The sequence below is a fragment of the Pyrgilauda ruficollis genome, unplaced genomic scaffold (genome assembly GCF_017590135.1).
Source record: "Pyrgilauda ruficollis isolate IOZ18807 unplaced genomic scaffold, ASM1759013v1 scaffold33, whole genome shotgun sequence".
Lineage (NCBI taxonomy): Eukaryota > Metazoa > Chordata > Aves > Passeriformes > Passeridae > Pyrgilauda > Pyrgilauda ruficollis.
The window spans coordinates 2,589,295-2,614,082 of record NW_024524711.1 but is presented as its reverse complement, the minus strand read 5'-3'; the positions used below and the strand labels follow the sequence as shown (position 1 = coordinate 2,614,082).

General features: G+C 36.8%; 1 protein-coding gene across 2 annotated transcripts in view; it reads left to right on the top strand.

Annotated features, from left to right (window-relative positions):
• The window catches only part of SLC2A13 (solute carrier family 2 member 13), a 142,480-nt gene that overhangs the window by 58,594 nt on the left and 59,098 nt on the right, over window positions 1-24,788 (top strand). For both annotated transcript variants that reach the window (XM_041474649.1, XM_041474648.1), the window contains exon 4: window positions 6,353-6,461. In XM_041474649.1, coding sequence (XP_041330583.1) covers window positions 6,353-6,461 — 109 coding nt within the window. The remainder of the gene's footprint in view (window positions 1-6,352; window positions 6,462-24,788) is intronic.

Sequence of the window (24,788 nt, the reverse complement as noted above, 5' to 3'; positions counted from 1 at the left end):
CTTGTTGATCATTGTGGCCACTTCTCTCAGCTCTCTCTGGCATAACGTCAATGACCACTCTTTGTTGTCTATTCTGTTGTGGTTTCTCTAGTTTTAAAGGACTTCATTACAGCAGATTCTGTTTTCTATAGAGAACAAATCATACAGAGCCAAAATGCAGTCCTTTTTTTTGCTTCCCTACTTGCCACTGCTTCTTGTTCTATTCAAAGGTGTTATTAATTGCTGCTGCCTTTGTGCAAGTGCTCAGTCATATAGATTTTCCATCACCAAAGCTTTATATCAAAGAATGTGGTATCAAAGAAAAGATTTTTTCCTTTTACAGATAAAAGAAAATGTCTTTATTTTCAGAACTCCCAAAGACCAACTCAACTTGCTGTCAAAACAAAAAAATCTATATTAGGGTTTCTTTTCACAATGTGTGGATTAAAAAGATCATTTGGAGAGACCATTTATTTGAAATCCAGGTTTCCTGAGCAAACAAAAAAAGCCCTTCCAGTTCACCTAGGCATGGAAAACCTTGCACAACCTAATTCTCTAGAATCTAGGTGGTTATGTCTCATTAGCTTTTGTTTGCTTTTTGACCAGGCTATCTGGCTAGAATAGAATTACAGAATGGTTTGAATTAGAAGGGACTTCAAATATAATTTAGTCCCAACCCCTCTGGCATGGGCAGGGAATCTTCCATAAGACCAAGTTGCTCAAGGCCCCATCCAGCCTGGTCTTGCACATTTCCAGGAATGGGGCATCCACAGCTTCTCTGGGCAACCCCATTCCAGTGTCTCACCACCCTCACAGTAAAATATTTCTTCCTAATATCTAATCTAAATCTCTCCCCTTTTAGTTTGAAACCTTTCCTCTTGGTTCTATCACTATCTGCTCATGCAAAGAATCTTTCTCTCTCTTATTAATAAGCTTTTAGATACTAAAAGGTTGCAATAACATCTCCCCAGAGCTGTTCTTCTCTAGGCTGAACAACCCCACCTCTCTTAGCATGTCTTTGTAGGAGAGCTGCTCCAGCTCTCTGGTCATCTTTGTGCCCTCCTGCTCCTGCTGCTTTGGACCTGCTGTGCTTCAGTGTTTGTCTTGTGTGGGGACCCTGAGCTGGACACAGCACTTCAGGTGGGGTCTCATGTGGGTAGAGTAGAAGGGCAGAATCCCCTCCCTCACCCTGCTGCCCATGCTCTGGATGCAGCCCAGGACACCTTTGTCTTTCTGGGCTGTGTGCACATATTGCCAGGTCACTTTGCAGCTTTTAATCCAGGAGAATCCCTGAGAACTTCTTGGCAGGGCTGCTCCCAATGAGTGCTTCCTCCAGTCTGTATGCATACCATTGGATAGTTTAGTTGTGGAAAGCTGAAAAATGCTAAGACTCAGCTATTAGGCAAACTGACAGTATTTTTTCCTTCTTGGCTGATGGGGATCTGTGCTGTAAATAAAAAAAAAAAAAAAAAAAAAAAAAAAAAAAAAAAAAAAAAAGTCTCAAGCTTTCTCAAAGGGTTAACAAACTATATGAGGTAGTAATTTTCTTGTAGTGCTGGGAGTGGTTCTTCTAATGTTACTGGAAACATTATTAGATAGTGAGGAAGAGCATGGTACTAAAGTAAAATTGGTTTGTATCTTTACAGGGTAATTAATGCAGTTTTGATCTTAAAGCTAATTCTGTTTTCTTTTGATTTGTTAAATTTTACAGAAAGGAAAAATTAATGAAGTTGATACTTCTAGGAAATAATCATGTAATAGGCAAGGGGAGGAAAAGGGTGCTTGTTTTAGTATATTATTCATACACAGGGAATAATACCTAGCTGTACGTGCTTTAGAGTAGGAGTCATAGGTGAAGGGAGATTCTGCAGGAATGTTCTGCAGATGCTGCAGAGAAGGCTGGACTGGAAGCTGTCATTTTGTAAGGAAGGGAAATCCAGAAATAATTCCTATGTTTGTCCTCTGTTATTGAGATCACCAGCTCAAACTTTCTTTGTTTTGGTCCCTACTGTAGACCAGTTCCTTGAAGATTTATCTGAGTGGAAGAGAGGGCATTTGAACAAGAAAGGTCCAGAAAACTAATCTGAATCTTTAGCTTCATTGATGCTAAACTGATGAGCGGCAGTGTTGTTGCTTGGCTAAACCTGCCTTTTTTGGAAATGCAAAGAGTACAGAATGCTGGCAGGAGCCCTATAAGGTTTTAAGCTGTTGCTACAAGCTGTTACCTAGATGAGCTGGCAGAAGATTGTTTGAACCTGCAAATGACTTTGGCAGGGCCCAGTCTCTAACCATAGATTCCTGACTGTGAAATCTGTCCAGTTATTCTACTAATAATTTGAGGGATGGGAAATTACAAGGTTTCCAGGCACCAGATGTCTTCCTGCCTTTGCTGTGGGATTTTTATGTTGGCTTTATGTCTGTACTATAATTTTTTCCCTGAAAGTGAATGCGTTTTTTTTTTTCAGGAGATATTAAGGCTTCATTAATAGTAATTTTTCTACTTTTTAGCTTTCATTATATAAGCTCATTTCAGAACTAGGGTCTTTGTTGTGTTGCCTTTGAAAATCATCTCATCTTTTAGCTGGCTGTAGATCATACCCAAGTTCCTATGATTGCCATACAATCCATTTTGCTCATACAGATGAAAATCAAAACCTTACCAGGTGATTCATAGTTTCCAAGCCTAACTTGTGGGTTATACCTAGTAACAAAGATAACTGCTAAAATATAGGAAGCTGCCATTAAAAGTTTCAGATAACCAGTCATAAAATATAATGTTTGGAGTATCACTCACTTTGAGAAGTAATGTTTTGGCAAGAACAGCTTCTCCTTCCCTGTTTGGCTCTGTGTAAGCTAATAAGGGTTTTTTTGGATGTGAAGCTAAACTTCCCAATTCTATTTTTGCTTTTTGCTTATAAGGATGAGTTCTATTTTGGTAGACAGATTATGCTATGAAATATCTACTTGGATCCCAGCAATCCACTTCGTGTATCACCACTTCAAGTAATGTCACCTTCAGCAGTATCCTTGTTTTTCCATTTTTTTTTATCTCATGTTGTTGTTTTGCAGAGGAAGCTCCAGCTGCCCTTCACTGTAGCATGTTTTGAACCCTTGTAAATATTATGTGTTAAAGAATTTTACTTCAGTTAAATTAATTATCAGAAACAACAGCACAAAAATTCGAACCGAATCTATTCTCATTAAATTCATCAAAGTATTAAGAGGTCTTATCATTCTGACTTCATTTTTATTCACAGATTAGAAGAAGGAAAACAAGCATCTTGGTGTTTTCTCAAGTTCAAATGAAGTGATTCTGATGCAGGAATATGTCCAAATATCTTAGATTAAAAGAAAACAACAACAATTAAGGCAGAAGTATCACTAACCAAAACATTGACTCTTTGGAGACAAATACCTATTTTGTCCTTTGTAAAAATTGCCAATTTTTTTTTTCTGTGGCTTATGTTTAAATCATCTGTTTCCTTCTAGTTCTATGGGCAGTTAAGTTGTCCCATTTTTTAAAGGTGTAATGGTTTTATTGTTTAGTGCTATTTTAATCTATTGTCATAACTAACAGCATATTTAAGGCTTATCAGAAACTACTGAAGTGCCATTTAAGTTTTCAGAAGACTTATTTTCAGAAGAAAAATGTATTTAATTCTTAAAATATTTTTTGGCTTTCGTTTTTCAGTTCAAACTCATTTTCTGTTCTTAAAATCCATATTATGCCTAGAGTTGTTTATTTTTAAGAACACAGTAACGTATGAACTTGACAATATGGATGGAAGGAGTACTGATAAGAAAATGCAAATATAGTATAGCTAGTTTCAGAGCTAGATAGTTTTAATAAAAAGTTTCACACTCATTTGCTGTTATAAGACCAGTTACCTCACAGTCAAAGTCTTTTGGGCTTTTTAGTTGAGTTTGTAAAGCTCCTTTAATAAAGAGATTAGCAATTTCTTTATTTCTTTCATTCAATTTATTGGTTTGTAAACCTGAAGGCTGTGAATTTTATGAAAGAAAATCCTTTAATTTTGTGTATGCCTATTGGTATGTGGGGGTTGCCATGGTACATATTTGGAGCAAAACTTTTTAAACACTGAGTTGAGTATGATAATTTTTAGCATCATTTTTTGGATAAAAATTAATCAGAAGTCTGAAAAATTTGAAGTACTTACTGAATTTAGCTGGACTGGATGTTCTAAAGGTCTAAAGTGTAAAGTTCTGATGTAAAGGTCTAAATTTCACTCTATGGTCTCAGCATTTCTGCAGGGCTGCACTTCATATGCACAAACTGATTTGTGTGATGGAGCTTTGTTGAGAGTTCACGACTCCCTCTGAGTTGCAAACCATTTTTTGAGAGCAGCTGTTTTAATTTCTCGCTATTCATTTTAGTGCCTTCTTCCCAATTGTTTTGCACAATGCTGTATTGTGAATAAAGTTTTATAAACATCTACCAAATAGCTGAGTGGTTCAGGAATTATTAAAAACCTTGCATCAGTTCCTTAGGACATTTCTGCCTCCTTTCCTAACAGTCCCTACTGTAGAGTTCCAGTTTATTCAGTGAGCAGGATCATTGATGTTGGCCTTGAAGATGTAGGTTGTCTAAAATGTCCCTTGAAAATAAAGATAGATTTTGAACTCAGTTAAGAACCGTATACAGAGTTTATGAAGAATGAAAGATGATCTCTCCTAGGCCTTCAGCAGCCTGGATTTACAACAGATACTGCAGAATCAGTTGCCTGATAAGATTTTTAAGTCCCAAGACTCCATGCTCAGGTGTGATGCAGGGTATGAGATCCTTAGGGCTGTTCTTTGTGGGTTAAACTTCGTGGGTGTATGTATTAGTAAATCTTTTTTCTTTCTGAAATTTGAGCTCTGGACTACTCCTAGCTATCAGCTGGCTTTGGGGCTTTTCCACTGAGGAAATGCCACTTTGAGTATGGAATCCTTGTCAGCTCAGTGATGTCATGTGTCTTGCCTGAGATTATCTTATGAGGTCTATGGATTGACTGTATCTGTCACTTGGTTTTACTTGGAGACTTTTTGAGGTGACGATGTGGCTAAGTGGCAGGACATGTGGGACTGTGCACTGTCTGAATGTTAGTGTTACTTGGAAACCAGCTAGAATGTTTGTCAGGCTGTATTCTGCTATTGAATAAGCAAAGTTAACTGATGTTACAATTGAGATATGAATTAGAAATACCATAATTTTAAATGAAAATAAGTTTTTTTTAGGCAGGTCTGATTATCTTTCAGTGAAGAAAATGTTATCTAAAACCTCTTCTTGATTCCAACCCTTGAAACTCTTCATAGCTTGCCAGCTTTCTGAAGCTGAAATGCTGCATGTAAATTGTTCTTCACTAATGGACTCACATAGGGTTTTTTACTTAATCAATACTTCTAATATTTTCTGTACATTCAGGAAACACTGAAAATATAAAAACGTAGATCCTCTTCACCTCTCTTTTTTAAACTTTTCTTTGATGGCAACTATTTTGACTAATTTATATTGTGATTAGATATTGTCAGCGAATATACTAGATGTGACTAGAAGTTTAAAACACAGAATTTTTCACCAGACTGTACTAGTGAAAAAGCACTAAAAGTATTAGTCTGGGTAGAGAGAAGTTTAAGTAAATACTGTGGTCAGGAATGTAAAATTTTTTGCCTATTATCCCATAGCTTTCTACATTATTATTATTTTTCTTTAAATAGGATACTTTTAAAGCCTTAGAGTTTCTCTGTTAGTCAGAAATTTTTGTGATTTTTTTTTTCTTAATTGAGAGAATCTTAAATTCAGCCGTTGCTACCAAAAGTATAGAATGAATATAATTAATTTCTGCTCCCTCCACTGGCCATGGAGCTGAGCAGAGTAAATCTATCCAGTACCTTCAAAGTACCCACACCTGCAACTGGTCTGTGGAAATTGGGTCTTTTGGGGACTAAGGAGAACACTTTATCTCCAATATCCAGACCTGAGTAATGGCATTTCTGAAATAACCTCTCAATAAAAATGGAAGCTTTTAGAAAGGAGACAAGAGTGATATTTTGTGGTAACTTGTGAGTACATTCAGGTGCAGCCGATGTGTAACCTGTCAGTGTGATACAAGGAGAGCTGTACATTTCACACCAGTAGTAGACACTGTACAAAAGTGGTTTCATTTTTTCTTGGGCTTCCTTATAATCCTCTTTGTAGTACAGTGCAGAAAAACAGAACTGAAATGATCATATTGTTCAAAAATAATTGAAATAATACAATTTTGCTTGAAACTAAGGTGCAAAGTCTGCTATGCCTGGCAACGTTGTCTTGATAGCAATCACTTAAGAACTATTATGTATTCTTTTGTTGTTGTCTTGTTTTTTTTTTAAGCTGGACCTGTGATCTGCAGAATGCTAACATACCCTCCAACTCGAAGAGCCTTAATTGTGGGTTGTGGTCTGCAGATGTTTCAACAACTGTCAGGGATTAACACCGTCATGTATGTATTTCCCAATTGCTTCTTTTTATAAAGAATTAGAAAAAAATCAATTAGACCATTAGCAGTTGTAGATGGTCTTCTGGACAAATCTGAAAGGTGAAAAATTGAGTGTGAGCTGGAATGCTGGTTTGAAATCCAGATGTTGACATATTTGGCAACACAGTAAATTGGTACAAGAGGATGTTGGTATAGGGATAAACCTGCCATTTTTATAGACATGAGCATACAAACTGTATTCTGAGAGATGCATTCTTGTGTTAGGGTTTATAGACAAGGCTGTGTATATCTGGACAAGAAAGCACATTTATGGTTTGAATATGTGTGCAAATAAATCGCAGTAAGGTGAGGGTTAGATTAACCATGTTAATGAGGTGCAACATAACTGTGAAGTGCTAAAGGATGCTGAGGGAAGAAACATTTCCTGCTTTTACTTGGTTTTGTTATGTGTATGAAGACTCAGTAAATGTGGAAGTGAAGAATGATGTATTGGGTTTTCTGACAAGCTGTCAGCTCATAACAGGAGTAGCTCTTGACAAATGTACAATACCTACTTTAAGTTAAGATGAAATTATTATTGGGCTGCCCTACATGACTAATCATAATGAATATGGTTGCCATATTGTTTTAAGAGCAAGTATAAAATATGTTGCCATAACATTTTACAGAGAAAACTATGCCTAAGGGAGAATGCATGTTAGGAAATTGTTAAAAGAAACAGCTTCAAGGATAAGGCTTTTAGTGGTATCAAGAGTTACCATATTAAATGTTAGAGTAAACACTTCCATCTGTCATACTGGAAGAAAAAATGCCCCAGACTCAGTATTATTAAACTGCACAGGAGGGAAATCTGTGACTGGTAAAGAAAGACTTCATAAAGTAGGAATTGTAAGCTAGTGTGGGAACACTTGGACACAAAACTGGTAAGTTATGTGTGAAAGCCAGAAGAAAGGCACAGAAAGAGCTTTGATAAATTTTTCAGACACATCAGAAGTAAGAAACCTAACAGTCTCCAGGCCCAGAAAGGATCAAGACATTGGGAGTACACTAGCAGAAGATAAGTGTTTAGCACTAAATCTCACAAAGATGCTTTTTGCATTTGTGTTAATTATAGAGGGTATATGAAGCTTTTTGCACTAGTGCCTACTTAAGATGTCTCAGGTGGTCTGCTTGACACTCAAGTATTAGGAGAAAACATCTAGAGCAAGCTGATTAAAAAATAACAGATTAATCAGGGTACAATTTGCATCCATAATCACTGAATTTGGAAATGTATCATAGTTTACATGAAGCTACAGCCCAGAAAGTTTTATTTTGGTCTCTACAAAAATTAATTAAAACTTCATAGAATCAAATAAGATGTGTGTTAATAAATACGAAAAATGAACATGTAACACACAATATAAAACAATAAAGAAGAGCCAACATGATTGTTGTGGACAAATTATAGCTTGCTTGGAATGAGAGTCATTGGTCATGTTAGAACTGTAAATCCCACATGAATTAAGCATTTTAAGCAACCATGACAGCTGCAGCCAAAGTTTCTTGAAAAAATCATATAGTCATAAAAGTAAGTGAGAAGTCCTGTCAGGTAAATAACTATTTAAGATAGAAGAAAAAAGGATGAGAATAGAAGATCAGTTATCACAAACCAAGAATAGACTCCTACAATGATCTATATGAAGATCTTTGCTGCTTTAATAAATCTGTGAAAGCGGCTAAACAACAAAATAGCAGCTTATATTCATACAGCACCCACAATATAGAGATCCCCCAAATCTATGAACATGAACAGTTGTGGGAAGATAATGCAAGATGACAAATTAGTGGAATGGCAAGTGCATTAACTATACAATGTTATTCAATAATGCCTGCAGGAGGGAACTGGGTAACTAACATGCATGGCAGTCTAAATTGTTACTACTCAAAAAAGAGGGCTTGCAATTGCATTATTGTTCTATACAAACATCATGACGACATCCATGGCCCATCTGGAATAGTACAAACAGTTGCAGATGTCCTTTCTTTTAATAACAGCAAACCAGGTTATGTGTGGGGAAAGAGATACCTGTGTTTGAACAGGATGATTAGAGCTCTGCAGCTTGGAAAAGAAATGAGGTCAGAAGAAATACAAGAGGTATATAAAGCTACTAAAGTTATGGAGAGGATGGGGAGGGCATGATTATTCATCATTTCTTCTAACACATTTTTGGTGACTCCTAGCTCTTACCCAGCAGTAGGTTTAAAATAAGCATTTTTTCATGCAACACATAATTGCATATTGGAACTCATTGCCACAGGATGTTACAGATGCCAAATGTAGAAATACATTTAGAAGTTAATTAGGGAAACTTACATAATAAACATTATTAAAATGTTATGAAATGTGGTGTGCATGCAATCTCTGGCCAAGGACAGTCATTCTCACAGTTTGGATCATAGTACTTCGAGATGCCCTATTAGGCTAGAACAAAAAATTGACAGTTCACAAGGCTTATGACACTGGTAGGTTGACTTTGTTTATTTTAAACTTACTATGTTTTAAAATTTCAAACTGCTTTCTATGTAGGAGGTTTTACAAATAGTTTGGAATTGACCTAATTTGCTTGTGGATGTGTAGGAGGACAGAATTACAACTATAAAACGTGGTTGAATCTTAGCTTTAAAATAATAAAATGCCTATAATAAACACATGAAGGCACTGTTGTTAAAGGACTGGATTGTCAACCATTTGCAATATCCAGTCTCTTTTAATATTCCATTATAACTAAATTTTTAGTTATCAGGTATGCAAGACAAACATTCTCCTGTGAAAGGACATTTTTCAAATACAAGTAAGCAGCTGTCTGTTGATGGCTTGCTTTTATAAAAATTGATAAATGCCTTTTAATGCTGTAATTAGATGGTACCTTAAGGAACTGTCAGATTGTATTAACTCTCTAAGCACTAGTTTTCTCTTCATAATGTTTAGTTGTGTCGTTCTGGAATTGCTATTCTCTTGCAGCATGAAAGCAGGCACTGGTTATGGTTGGAGGGTCTAGTATTGTGTGGACTTTCCTTCAGTGATTTCTCAAAAACAGACATTACAAGTGTTTTGACAGTGGATGTTCACTGTACCTTTGGTGCTACTGTGAATCCTTCTTTGTTGGCCTTTTTTAGGCCATAGAGGAAGAGGCTGATGACCCCAGCTTGCAGTTGCCTTATCACTGAAGGGGTATCGGGGACAGACAAAAGTGATACAGAGACTCCATCATCAGAAGGCATGAAAAAACACTTTATTATTAGAAATCTACAGTTCTTGTAGAAATGATGGTGGACCTAAGACCTGATTGGCCTTTAGGAATCTTCTCTCACACTATCGGTGAACTATGAATAGCACACTCTGGAGAATCATATCTATAAACAATGGTTACAGAAAGAGAGATAATAATTGTTTGAATTCTTCTCTCTAAGTTTCCTACAGCTCCTCACAGCTTCCCAGCATTTTCCTGGGACAGCTGTGTCTCTCTCTGTTCAGAGGATATGTGAATACCACATTGCCTGGCTTTCTGTGGCAGAGAATTTAGCCTCTGGTTGCCCTCTGACCTGTCAACTTAACAGGGCAGCATCCATGACAGCCCCTGACTTGTTCTAATCTTCTGGCTTGAGAGTTTCTGCTCTTTCTGCTATAAAATAATTTGTTTAATCTTGTATTTTACTGTAAGAAAAGTGAGGCTATCAGAGTGAATTTGTGTGTGCTCATTTAAACTCCCATAATCAAATCACAGGGGGACATGAAAACATAAAAAATAACACAATTGTAGAATGATTTAATACTTGCCCAATATATGCTTTACTGAATAACTCATCAATTTTAGAAAAGAAAAGCTTGAATGGAAAGTTATCAGTGTTAGAGGAAGTTTGCAGAGGTCTAAAAATAGTCACTGAGTGTACCCATAGAAGAAGAGATGCTAAAAAGCAAAACTTACCTTCAAAAAGCACAGGGAGATAACAGTAAAAATCTAGAACTTCCATGCTTAATAATTCAGTAATCTGGTATAAATTCTCTGGTTAAAAACTGTATATCAGTAGTGAAGCCAGGGAGAGCAATGAAGTCCATGTGTAGTTGGAGTTCTCTTGAGGATGAGGAGAGGAAAACCAGAAGAATTGCAATAAGAATTGTTGAAGGCTGTGCTGAGCCTTTTCATTGTGTAATAAACTGATCTGATTTCTGCACAGAAATAGTTTCATATCATATTTGAATCACATTTGTTATACACATGAACGTGTATAAAATCCAGCCATGAGGAACCAGAAACTCATCAGGAACAGGATGTTACTGAATTGGTGAGAACAGTATGTGGAGCAACCTCTGCATTGAGGAGGTAGATCTAAAACAGAAGCAAAATGTAAAAATAGGCTAAGGAGGTTGTGACTGTCACAGGAAAAAATTCTAGCATGATAAATTTAGTCAGCAAAAGAATAAAGCTCAGTGAGCTATTGCTTTGATTCCTTTTTTTCCCCCTAAGAACAAGGGTATCACTGATGTCTGATGCAGTGCCTGACGCAGAACAAATGTTTCCTTTTTTTCATGGCTTTTGCCAGCTTAACTGACCTGTTAAAGTCATACCATTTTAGACAAGCATCTCTCACACTGGTGTGAGCAGGTCTGAAATGGTTTAACTTCTCAGTTTCTTATCATTCTAGTGTTTTCTCATCTCAAAAACAGAAGCTCATTGTTTCAAGCTTGGAGCCCAAGTCTAGTTGGCAGGAAACTGAGAAAGACCTCATGAAGGAAGTTATATTCCAGGGGAGTAGTTACTACAAATTAGCTTTTTAATTGTAATCTATCCCAGAATTTGGTTAAATCTGTGAAGCTGAGATATTTTCAAGCCCAAAGTTGCCCATTGTTAAAACCTGGGGGAGGAGGACCATTTTGAGGTAAAACTTGAAATTAATTTTTCCTATTAAAACAAGACAAACAAACAAAGTTTAAAAAAATTGAAGAAGTTCCATTTTTGGGGGGTGAGAGGAGGAGGGGACTGAAAGGATTTGAACTGTTTCACATTGTGTAGTGAAAACCATCAATGGATGTTTTGTCTCTGTGCTCATGTTCCTGCAGAACCAGGACTTCTGAAAACATTTCTGGCAATGTGCAGCCTCATGGCAGTTAAAATACTTCCAAACCATGGGGAAGAAAGGTTTCGGGAAAAAATCCCAAGTTCTCTTGAATAGTAGGCAGTAATTTAGCCATAATTGGAGGCAGTTCAGTATTGTCTTGACAGAATTGCTCGCAGGTGGTATGACCTACACTGCAGATTCTGCTGCTCTTTGAGAGGTTTGTTGTCTGTTCCCAAAGATTGCCTGTGCCCCCTCAAGACTATAAATCTGAGATAAGATTGAAGGAACAGCTGCATCATCTTGATTATTCTTACTCTGACAATACTTTAAGTGGACGTGATGAAAGCCAGACAAAATACTTTGTTCTGCCGTTGAAACACGAAGTTTGATGTGGTGCTAATTTTGTAATTTGCCATTATCTTTTCACATTGTGCTAGAAAAGCTTTCTGCAACAGTAAAGTGCTATAGTGTGTCAACGGGGAAAGTATATGGCCTTCAGCATTTTTGCTAAGCTATTTTGCAGGTGCATATGATCTGTTATTCCTATTTAATGAAATGTTTTTTTTGTTTCTGAGATATCTTTGCATCTCCTAGAAGTTAAGTGAATCCACATATAAAACGTATTGCTGCTTGGATTTGGTCCTCAGATGCTTTTGAGCTCTAACAGTGTTGGTTTTTTAATTTATGCAAGCAAACAAAAGAACCAGAAAAAAGGATGATAAAAAGAAGCATCTTTTTTCAGCTGGCAAGAAATAGGGAGGGGAATAAAATACTACATGGAGAAGGAAAAAAGCTCAGAATAATGAGAGAGGAAAAAGAAGCTGGATAATAGAAGAAAAATACAAAAGAAGAAAAGAGGAGGTTATGTAACAAGTGGAAATTTAGGGTTTGAAGATAAGAATATTAGAACAATTAATATGAAAAGTGAAAAAATATTGTACTGAATATGAATGAGAGAATGCAAGAAAATAGGAGTGGGACTGGGAAAGAAGTCAGGATACTTCTGGAGTTTAATAGAAACCAGAGAGGAGTTTAATGGAAAGCCCATTTCCTGGCAGGTTTAATTGGCAGGTCTGTTGTGCAGCACTTTCAGAGCTGACACATGCGAGCTCCTTGCTGTAGCCTCAGAACCAGCCTGGTACTTCTGCCTAGCATGAGTGTGCAGCTGAATCCCCACAGGGGTGGGGAAAGTCAAGACTCAGAAACTCATCTCTAAATTCCACAATATCTGACATATCTGACTCATTTTTTAAAGATCATTGAATAAATACCTTATTTTGTGAATCACTGCACAAGTAGTAGGAACTTTCTCCACTCTTTCAGCATCAGCAGCAATATAGAGATTTATAATTAATGACTGAATATATTTACAGGTTATGACAGATTTATAATGAATACGCTGGTCATTGAAATGTGGTTTTCCTAGAGCATTGGTTGTTGTTTCAAATATTGGAAAAAAGTTGCTGATATCTGTAAACAGAAGTTCTACTGGAAAAAGTAATGGTGATTCATATTTTTCTTTGACTTTTAGGCATTGACTTTTAATGTTCTGTAGGTTTCTATTGTGTTCTCTGGCTGTGTATTTTAAAGCAAAATCCAGAAAGTAGCATACTGTATTTAAAAAAAAAAAAACAACTGGCAAAACAAAACCCCAGTCTGGCACAATGGTAAATGTCATCCAAGTTGCACAGCAGTTACTGAAGGAGAGTACCTTTTATTGTACTCTTGACTTAAATTCAAATTGGGCACATTAGCTCCCAAGCAGATTGCCATGTGGCATTTATTTTTGGATGGCCACTAACTTGTCACCTCCGTTTTTCTTGAGTACTCTCAGACCCAACTGGCCTTTAAGTCTGACTAAAGGAGGCACTATTGCATTAATGTTCTTTCCAGATACAAACTTTGTAGAATTGTCACGATAATTGAGAAGATTTGGTAATTGACAAGTCTAATTTTCTCTGATGACTCCATGACATTAAACATGACATGCTGCCTGGTTAGGTTTTAATCCTTCAGTATTTTGTTGTTGGTAAACTGTCCAGTTTATATCTTTCTTTTAAATTTTGCATTTTCCTCTTAGGCTTTAGGGGATGTTTAATAAAACAAAAAGAAAATCTATGTTGCACATCCACTTGCTTTTCAGATAATAATACATTAGCGATTTTTTTATTAGGTTTTCATAAATTCTTCCACTAACATTTTTTTGAGAAGTGACCCTTCATTTTACCGTTTTAGCCTTCCTTCATATTGCAAGATGTTTTAGGTAGTACTGTGTGCAAACTCATCATGCTAAATACTTCAGTGGCATATAGATGCTTTTTATATAGACTGCAGATATTTTTGGAAGAACAACTAAACCAAAGTCTAGTCTAGTCAAACACTAGGTGAGGTGAGTCTCCCATGACACCAGCTGTCTTTGTTGTATGTGCTATACAGAAATAATGTGATTAACTTATAACAACTCTTGAGAGGAACAAATTGTAGTTAATAAGCAAAATCATTTCATATTACTCACAGTAAAACATTCTAAATGAGAGTTTATGGAAACTGCCTATATCAGTTTCATAGTACTTGAAAAGGAAAATGAAACTCTGACTCAGGCTTTTTGAAAGTTTTGCATTTTCAGCAACCACTTTTCCATAGGCAGTGTACTGGTGTCACAGTGGAGCTTGTTTCTTTTAAAGTAAAGTGTGCATTGAAAATAAAATATTATTTAAAAAAACCCTGTTTCAAACATCTGGTGGTCACCAAGTTGTACATATTGGACACAAGTTTATTGTGTACAAACAGGCTTATACAGTATTTTTTCCAAGCCCTGTAACATAGGTAATGATTATTAGTATTATAATTATCATTATTTTTAAATTTTAATTATTTTTCCCCCAGTAAAATGGTAGATCTGAACTGAACAATTAGTTTGTGAAAATCTGTCCATTAAGTTTGAAAAATTATCACACAACCTATAGCAGTGACTTTGGAACTGTGGCCAAGGACAAACTCAGATTTGGAGGTGCAAGTGGCTGGAAGCACAGAGCCTTAGGCTGGGCAGAAGCAGTTCTTGTTGGCAGCTGGGATGCTGGTTGTGTGGGTACCAAGAAATGTGAAATTCCCTTTCATCACATGCTCTCAGCAAGAAGCCTGGGCAGTATTTACAGCAGCTGTGACTTGGCAGAGCCAATCCTTTGCATCCCCTCTTTGTTTGCCTTCACCTCTCCATCAGGTTTTGCACTTACCCACAAGCTGCACGGCTGAGTGACCTGCATGCCCCAGAAGGCAGCTCAGTAAACCTGAACATTTTTTAAGGCAGTTATATTGCTAAAGTTTCTGTATCATTTACTGTGTTTTAAAGATAACACCTATGTTTCAGAATTTTTCTTTAAAAATTGAGATGTTTTTCTTAAATATTGTTGTGTATGCTTCTTGGGTGGCCTGCAAAGCCCTGAAAAGCTTAGGGGTTTAATGATGTAGCTCCAAAGGCTGCACTTTATCAGTTGAAATAACTGTGAGAGGGTAATTAGGATACAAGTAAGAAACTGCATCTGAATTAAAAACAAATCACCGGTGTGTCAGTGTTGCTAGCAATAAATCCACACTATGCCAAATTTCCACTAAAAATAAAAAAAAATGAAACTAAAGGCATTTTATCCTGTTGTGCTGCCCTGGTAGTTTAAAAGTTAATTTATCTGAGTCAGTTTAAAAGTATAGATTTGTAATTTGCCATGAAACAAAGAAATTAAAAGTTGAAATTTGGGTTAGTTGGTCAATGCCGTACATCAAGCTCCAAGATTCCCTCTCAGGCTGAAGCTTCTCACTGCTAATGCCATTTCTCTGTGCATTTTGTGTTCTTATTCCTTTTGAAATAGAAAAGGAAAAATCACAGCTTTATGCCACTTAAAAGAAAAAAATAAAGATGCAAAACGAAGCAATGAATCACAATGGAGTAGTTAACTAGATTAAAGCTATAAAATACATACCCTGCTTAAGCTGCTTGCCTTGTTGATCAAACTAACCAGAGGTTTTGGAAGATGGTTTTTGCAGGTACGTCCTTGTTCTAACTATTGGAGATCAAAGGAGAGGTAATTCAGATATAAAAGTTTTGAGGGTTTATTGGAAGATCAAGGAAGTATTTCAAGATGCTATATAATGGGACTAATGGGATGAAATGAAGTAAAATGTAGAATGGTTATTGGAAAACAGTTCAGTGCTTAGAAGTACTATATTGAGTGTCTTGAGGGAAGTAGGAAACAATTGTAGTTTCTAATTGCTTAAACTGTTACAACAATAGAAAAAGTATTGGAAATAATATACTTGGAGGGTCTGGTGTTGAGATTAGTAGACACACAATAGCAGATGGATGTAATTTTATAAGTAAAGGCTAATTTCCTTTAATTTTAACTTTTATACCCCACATCTCATAATTCTCATAATCTATCCATTTAATGTTAAAAAAGTAGAGAACCAAACACAGCCCAGCCCCCACCTAAAACCTAAACTAAAAAAATCCTAGACCTCTGAAAACATTAAATGATATTGAGGTGGATTTATTTGCATTATAATTTTTGTTGGGTTAAAAAATAAACAATGAAAAACCTTCTGAAACTGCACAGGAGGCAGGTTCAGGGTGCTGATGTGAGGCATTGTAAGGGGCTCTTAACCATAGGCTCTCATTCTGTTTTGAAGCACTGGATTGTTTTTTCATTTCATAAATCTTGTAAGTATTACTGATTTTCCTTATTTGTCTTGTGCTGAAAATCTGCTTAGTTGTGGGAGTTTTGTGTTGTTTGGGTTTTTTCACCCCAAATTTGTACCTTTAAATCCGTGAGTTGAAGAATGACCACATGAAATATTTTCCTTATTTACTGTAGTATTTGAGTTCTGTGCTAGGTTACTGGTTAGAAGAATACATACTAAAGAATGGAATAGCAGGAAAGTAAAGTAAATAAAAGTAAACCTCATGGTGTGACAGCTGAAAATTATTTGTCTGGATCCATCTACTGATGGTTTGGTTAATCATTTTTAAAATGTTGCCGCTGTATTAAAAAGGATCTGAGTATTAACTGATACTTATTTAAAAAAAAATTAAATCCTCAACAAAACCCTAATTTAAATGCCTTTAATAAATTGGTATTTTTCAGTGCAATGCTTTCACAGAAGTAAATTCCTTGTAAATTTTGTGTTGACTGTTACTAATACAAAGGCTTGTAATGTCTTCATTTGGAAATCAATGTTTATTTTTACAACATGTTCAAAAATACAAATTCAAAGAACTGTATAGGAGTTAACAAACCAAATTACTGTAAAAGAAATCCTGCTGTCTATCATCTCATGGCATGTGTTTTATTTTTAATGTTGCCTGATCAGCAGAGACTAAGTGCACAAGTGCACAATTTTACCCCCAGTTTTTCATGAATGAAATCTGTGAAAACCCAGTCAGAAGGTTGGACATTTATATAAAAACATTGAAAATCATCTCAGAGTCCTGCTGATTGTACTCTTTGTTTTACCTTACTGTGGTTTTCTTAGGTGATAGTATCTGTTTCTGTAGTTCTTCAGGCTGTGAAAGCATATTTAAAAAAAGGCTGTCATTTTGGAGGTAACTTAAAAGCAAAGTATTTCTTTAAAGAAGAAATGTATTTGAACCCCTGTTTTCTAATATTTCTTTTGGTGTTATTGAAGGATTTGTGTATTTAATAGAAATTTTTCCACATTTTTCTACTGTTGATTTCTACTCTATCATTTTACCTGTAGTGAATTCATAACACTGTTTGATTTCTATGTTGCCTTAGTAATAACTTTCAGGTCACCAATGTTAATTTCACTGCAGGGCCATGCTGGAGAAATTGTATGAGAATGTCTTTGCCTTGCATGTGGTACATACGCAGTGTAGCTGTTAAGTCAGATAAATGCATCTCATTCAGTTTGTTCATATGTAAAGCCAAGTAATGAAATGAAGTCAGAGCAGTGATGCTGTTTTTAAATCATTCATGAATGATTGCTGGAGGAAGTTCCCTAAATAGCACTATTGGTTTGTTTGTTTTAATGTATTATTTGTCTAAACAGCTCCTGGAGCACAGTTTGGTTTCAACAGTTTTTCTTCTGTTAAACATTTCTAATGATCTTGTAAAAATTCATTTTTAATGCAACTGTTGTTTAAGATGCATCATTCTGTTGAACTGTACATTTTTGTTGTCTCTAGCATTTATTTTGAGACCTATCAGGTCTCAAATCAGATACCAACCAATGACAAATTTTTTTTTTTTTTTCTTTTTTTTCAGTAAAGCACAATAGAATAGTAAGGGAAGGACTTGGTTTGTGTTGTAGGTTTGCTCCCTTGGCAAAACCTAGAGGGCACATATTATTCAGATATTGGACTGGGTTTGTTGCAATAAGGAAGTGTCTTCTTCTTGGGAAGTCAGGGAATATAGAAATGTGAAACAATTCCAAGTTCACAATGTAATCAATCTTGAAAAGACACAAAATTAAAGTGTAAAAGGTCACCTGGTTAGGTGCTGCCTGATACAGCAACATGAACAACCTCAGTGAAATATATTACTGATGCCATTCAAACACAGAGTGAGAGATATGATGCCCTTTAGATCTGTTTATTCACCTTTACTTTAAGGGCAGAGAAACCAGTTCTGTAAATTGGATTCTTTGGAGTCTGTCAATAAGAGTTAAGCTGCCACAGGCTAGTCAATATGCCTTGTGCCACAGATTGGAGACCCAAAAAAAAAAAGGTTGAAAGGTTACATGCATTGCAAAAATTTGCTATAAATGAAAATAGTCCAGAAATGTACTGTAAATAAAACATGGTGGTATCTAAAAGTTAATCCAGACCTTGTTACTGGGAGCAGTCTGCAAAACAAAGGGATGGCTGTGGTGAAAATGGGCCATACAGAAGGTGTGATATGGAGCACAGTCACCAGATGAAAAGAAAATAAGAAATCACTGATGAGACTCTTAATTCCTCAGTGTGGTGAGAAAGAAAAATGTCTGTAAGGGCAGTGAGGAGGAGAGTCCAGGGAGGGAGGGGGATATCAGGAGGGGGAACTAAACAACACTTGGGTTCTCATCTTTTGGGGGGGCTGGTTCCTTCCTGGAGAGTCTCCAGCAGTCAGTGCAAGTTGAGTCTAAGCCTGTGTAGGTGAGAGGGGTCTCACCTATGACTGATTAAAATCTTTGGGGATTTTTTCTCGAGTCTTAACAGTTCTGGGAGAATGATTCAGAGAATGATTTTCAAACATTTTCATGAAAGAATAAAATCCTTTTGTGATATTTTATTTCTTTTTAATAGTCACTTGTATACTGCACTTGCCCAAAGCATGTTTTAGAGAGATCTTGAAAATAGGAAAAGAATGTGAGAGCATATTATTATCAGCAACATTTCATATGTTTCACAAGGGAAAATTGGAACAGGGGTGTACTGGACTGCTGGTTAAAACTTCGGCTTGCTGGAGGCCCCTTCCTCATGTAAACTTGAATCTTTTGGTCAGTTAGGAGTGGAAGAGGCTTTTTTTTTTTTTTTAAGAAGAAAGAGGGAGAGCCCTGTTAGAAGCCAGGGGAGGAAACAGAAGCACAACAAAAACAGTTCAGACAATTTGGGCTTTCTTACTCTACTCCCTCTTCTTACTTCCTCGGTTATATAATTTCTATTGGATGTTTACAGACTGGGGAAGGAGAAGAGAAAATGAGCAGCTAAAATTTAATGTTTTCAACTTCAGGTCTTTAAATAATAGATTTAAATGAAAGTACTGAAATTAATTCTTGAAAACAGGAGCTGAAAAAAGCTAAAGTCTTCTGTTACTAAAGGAATACCTATTGCCCCTGCATGTTGGTGCGAGAGGGAAGCAGTTGAAAGTACTGAAAAAAGTATTGAGGGACTTGTTGGTGCTGTCAGGAACACGTTGGCATGTAAGGAATCCAGTAAGATCTACTGAAACTTGGACCAATTTGGCTATTTTTAAACAAAGTTTTCAATGTTGCCTTTTAAAACCTCCTTTATCCTACATATGAACCCTTAATGAAATGGGAGAATTGAAATATGTAACCACAGTGTAATACAGATGGCAGGTGAATTTGGAACAGATGAGATGCAAACTAAAACACTAAGACACTAATACACTAAGCAGCTCTGTGCCATTTGCACAGGAATGAGGGAAGAAAGGGAAGCTAATCAGAATGAGAAGTGTAAATTATGCTTGTTAGGGATGGCACATTCCAGGAATTTTAGATTTTTCGACCATCTTAATATTTGAGAATCAAATTTTGGTTTAGATTGTGACATATGCCTGTAATGTCACTAATTTACAGTGGAAATAAAAGACAAGATACAGTTCATATTTTTTTCTGGTTCATGTAGGAATGAAGAATGACTTATTAGTGAAATGGAACAGCTCTCAAGGGAAAAATGTACTAATTTCAAGTAATCTTTCTTTCTTTTCTATTTCATATAACAGTAGAGAAATTGTGTGTTATTATTTATAGTTTGAATATTATAAAAATATTACAAATCTATTACATCTATTATAGTAGTCCTCTCTATCTTATATGCCTTATTAGTGTTCTGAGTAAGTAAATTAGTGAGGGTTAGCTCACTTGTATTTTTCAGGGCATATAGTCCTATCTCAAATGCTTTTATCTTACTGCAAACCCCAGTTTTTTATGATTCTTGTCACATTGTGGTAAACTAACTCAAGCACTGCCTTAACTCTGAACAGAGGCAGAATCAGAATGTATCATAGTAAAAGAAAGAAAAAAAACCAAAACCAAAACCCTTCCTCCCCATAGATATACATATAGATATCACAATTGGACCTGGAACATGGACTCTGCAAGATACTGTTCAAGTCTCCACAGGTATTTGTATCTCAGTATGTATTGATTTAACATATTTGTTAACTTAAACCAGCTAGAAAATAATGTAAACACATGCCCACATTGCCAAATCTCTTCTCTCCTGCAAACTCTGGTCTGGTCACCTCCTCTTTAAGCACCTCTGAAGAGGATTCTTCTGCCCTACTGTGTCTTCAGTTATGCTTGAGCAGCTGCAGTAGCTTTTCCTTGCATCAACGTAAGAGATGCCACCATCTCTGCAAACTCTTCAGTGCAGAAATGCACGTTAACCAGGCAATAAATATGGGTAAGTGGTTTGAGATTGTGGACTTCTGTCCAGTTTTGGAAATCTTAATTCCCTTAATAGTGTAATATGCTACTGCAGACAGCTGGTGCTGGAGGAAGACTAGCCAGTGCTAGGGAGGGAAATTTAAAAAAGGAAGTACAGAAAGAAGAAGAAAAACACATCAGCTGGGAAAGACAGTGCTTTAAAATGTCCTGTAAAGCCACTGTTGGAAAAAGAACTTAATTCCATGGTTAGAAGCTTGGCTCAATTGCCCATCCTCTCAGCAAAATCTAAGAGCCCTGTCTAGGTTTTGCCTTTTGAAAACTGAACAAGCAGCTCTTGGCCAGCTGTGACAACACTTGAGCCCTCATTTCTGCTATGTTTTGTTAGGATATGCTGAAGGAAATTGTTTTGTAAAGAAAAAAGATTATATTGTATTTCTTTTTTTATTTTGCAGGTTGCTCTAAAAGCTGTGCTTGTTCTGTTTTCTATAAAAAATAAATTTTTTGTTGTTTTTCTGAGGGAATGTTACTCTGAGACTTACTCAGCTGAGGGACAAATGAAACCAGCAGATTCTTGCAAAGAACTTGCTATCTTGCCTCCAGTCCTTCTTACAATGACTTTAAAACCCTGCACTATATGCTTGCAAGAAACTTTAAGCACATTTTCTAATACAGACTTGCAATTTACTGCCCTTAAGTGACACATTTTAGCTTCCTGTAGTGTGCATATTACAACAGTATTCACACAGAGATACAATTTCATACTTTTGAGTTTTTCTAGCTCAGGCAAGAGACTCATCTGGACCTTGGAAATTACCTTGGAAAAAAAAGTGTAGTTCAGCTTCTGTACAGCTCTTGATGATGACTCAGGGGAGTCTCTTAGTGTTCTGAGTGGTATGTGCAGGGTCATGCAGGGTGGCTAGAGCTGTATGACTGTCACTGGCCTGGGCAGCTCCACACTCTTTCTTCTTTCTTCTCTTCCAGTATCAAAGCTGACCTTTTCAATAAATCAACTTTTGGGTACATAATCTTGCAACATAATCTTGCAGTGATTCCATGCTTGCTGCACTGTAAACCATCATGTACAGGAGCATTGAAGTATATTTGCAATGCACCTTCTAAAATTTTTATTTTTGTAAGTGTGTCTTAGGTTCTGTGCATTGGCTTATTGCTTCTTGTTCTCTCTAAATAAAGTTACGAAGAACTTATAAGCAACCAGTATTTATGACACCTCTCTTAAACTAGATGTTCTCTGTAGAGAACCCATTTGGGGATTTATTCTGGTTTCATAAAAGACATTTTCCTTTCCTGACAGCAAAATTCTCTGTCAGGAACAAATTAACTGCCATTCAAGGACTAATCTCTTCCTCCATGGCAGACATTTCTTCCTCTGTGGCACTGCTCTTCAGACTGACTGCTGCAGTCACTGTCATAGATACTCCCCAGAGGTTTCAGACCAGAATCACATCTGCTGCTTTGAGGCACAACTTCATCCTATCTGGTGGGATTTCAGTGCTCATTAGACTAATTAATGATTAAGTGCAGCAATATGACATGGCTTGGCTGTTTTGTCATGTCAGTCAGCTTTCTCAAAAATTCACAGCATCAGCTATTTTCTGAATGATTGGTTTTGTGCAAGATTTTAAATAAGCAGTTTTCTCATGTTGACACTAAAGCCAGAAGTGCACTGCTGTCTGGTATAATCTTGTTTGAGCTGCACAGAGGTATCTAAGCCAGCAAAACCTGTTTGTAGAAGGAAATTTCAGGCAGAAACCTCTCTGTAAGGGAGATCTTTACCAGTGTGAAATTATAGGTATTATGGGGAGAGAGGAGCAAAAGCAGGAGAGTTGGGAGCAAAATGTAATGCTAAAATGGAGTTGCTTTCCTCGGTAAAGCAGAGCAACACACAGCACTGAATCTGCTGCTGCTGCTTCATTGTGGCCCTGTGGTTTTCTCTCAGAACAGGTTATCCACATCTGCTTAGGTACTTATACTGCTTTTCCAGCTTTTTAAGAAAAGGTGCTTTGTAATTCTTTTCAAGATAAAAATACCTAATTATATTGTGTGCATAAGTAATTATTGTTTATATATATTATTAATCTAATTACTGACAACTGTTGTGGATGAGGGGATTGAATGTACCCTCAGTAAATTCACAGACAACATCAAGCTGGGTGGGGATATTATCTGCTGGAGGGCAGGAAGGCTCTGAAGAGGTTCAGGCTGGACATGATGAGGATTATACACTTAGAGACCACTGTGTATGTGAGTCAAATGGAACCCATTGATGGCAGTATGGCACTGTCTTCACTGAAGAAATCAGGGTGATCACAGTGGTGACCCATGTCAAGGGCATAGGTTTCCTAGCTTTTGGAGAAGATGTGTGTGAACAGTGTTTGGAGCAGTGTTTGGAGAACAGTGTGTAACCTGGTGGAAAGAAGGCATAGAGCAAATATTTATCTATCCATCAGGTATTGACCCTGCAGTTTTCTAAACCCATGTTTTCTGTCCATCATGCTTGAAGTCTGACTTGGCTGGGAGAGCGTAACCATTATTTCAGGAGATGCCAACTTACCTGTGGGATCAGATTTCCCCAGCAGTGTTAAGAATGGCTTCTTCTGGTTTCTAATCTTCTGGTAAGGTATCAGCCACCAAAGGGCAATGTGTCAAATAATAGTAGCCATAAAGGCTCTTGCCCAACAAAGTCACCTAATTTTTTTGTGAATTATGCAGTAATTCATTTGGTGCTCTTGTGACACAACTGTTGAGGAAGATTTCTTCCATGACATATCTGCAGGTATCTGTGAAGAACAATTAAGAGAGGCTACAAGGCACAGTTATTTGCTGAGTGCATACTGTTACTTGATACATTTTAAATATGAAATTTTTGAATTTTTCAGCTCACATAGGTTTGCCAGATAAGTATTATTTAAGATTTTTTTCTATGTATTTTTGTATATGTTGTCTCTGTTTTTTTTCCATGCCTCCCCATGTGAGAACATGACTAGCAAAAGTTAACATTCTGTCAGTATTCCTTCTTCAGAAACTACCTTTGTATCATACACTTTTGCCTCTTCTCAAAACTGTGTACGTTCTGTTTTTCTCTGGTCTCCTGTTATGTGGCACTCTTTATGCCTATAATAAATGCTGACAGCTCCCAGCTCAACAGTTATTTCCATCAAATGCAGACTGTTACGTCACTCAGATTTCTGAGTGCCAGTCTGAGATAAGGACTTGAATGAAAAGGCAGCTGGCATAAGGTTTGTGTCTGAAGAAAATGATACTGTGTCTGCTAAGGCAGCAGGAGCATCTAAAGCAAGAGCAGCCTTAACCTTCAAGGGGTGTCCAAATCTCCAGCATTCAAGGACGAAGCACATATCCTCTTGGTTTCTCTCAGTATTCCTAATAAAAATTGTTGTGAGAAGATGAGAGATGGTGCTTGCTTCTTTCCAACATGAAGATGCCATGATGATCCAAGCTTTCAGCACCCTGAACTAGGCTGCTTCAGTGTATCTTGATTATGATCAATCTGTTGAGTTTGGGCTTATTCAACATGCAGGTTTCTGCCAGCCAGAGGTGTCCCTGTGGACAGCTCAGCTTACTGTAGCCATTGGGCTAGGTGTAAAGAGCTTAAAAGCTTTAGGGGTTTCTTTGTACTCTGCTTGTTCTCTGTAAAGGACAGAGCTGCCAGGTAGATATGCTGTGCAGTTGTATAACTGACCACTCAGGCAAACTGATGTTTCCTTTCTCTGTAGTGGCAATCTTCCCAATGCCAATTGGTGTTTCCTCAATCCAGGCCTCTCACCTGTGTTATCTATTGTAACCTCTCAACCTTTAATTTCCTTTTTCCTTGCAAGGCAAGTTCTCTTCCTGAATGCAGTTCTTTAAAACAAGGCACCCTTCTCAAAGCAAAATCTTTGTGAGCAGTTCATGGTGTCAGTGTGCTGACATGGTCTCAAGTCAGGGATTAGTGGTGCTTCCTCATTATCTCATCTCTCCCCATCTGTCAGCATCCATTTGGGGGTTTTTTTGCCTTGTGTTTATATTGCAAGCTTTTTGGGAGAGGTGATTTAATTGTTCTGTTTCTGAACAGCACTTAGCACACTGAGT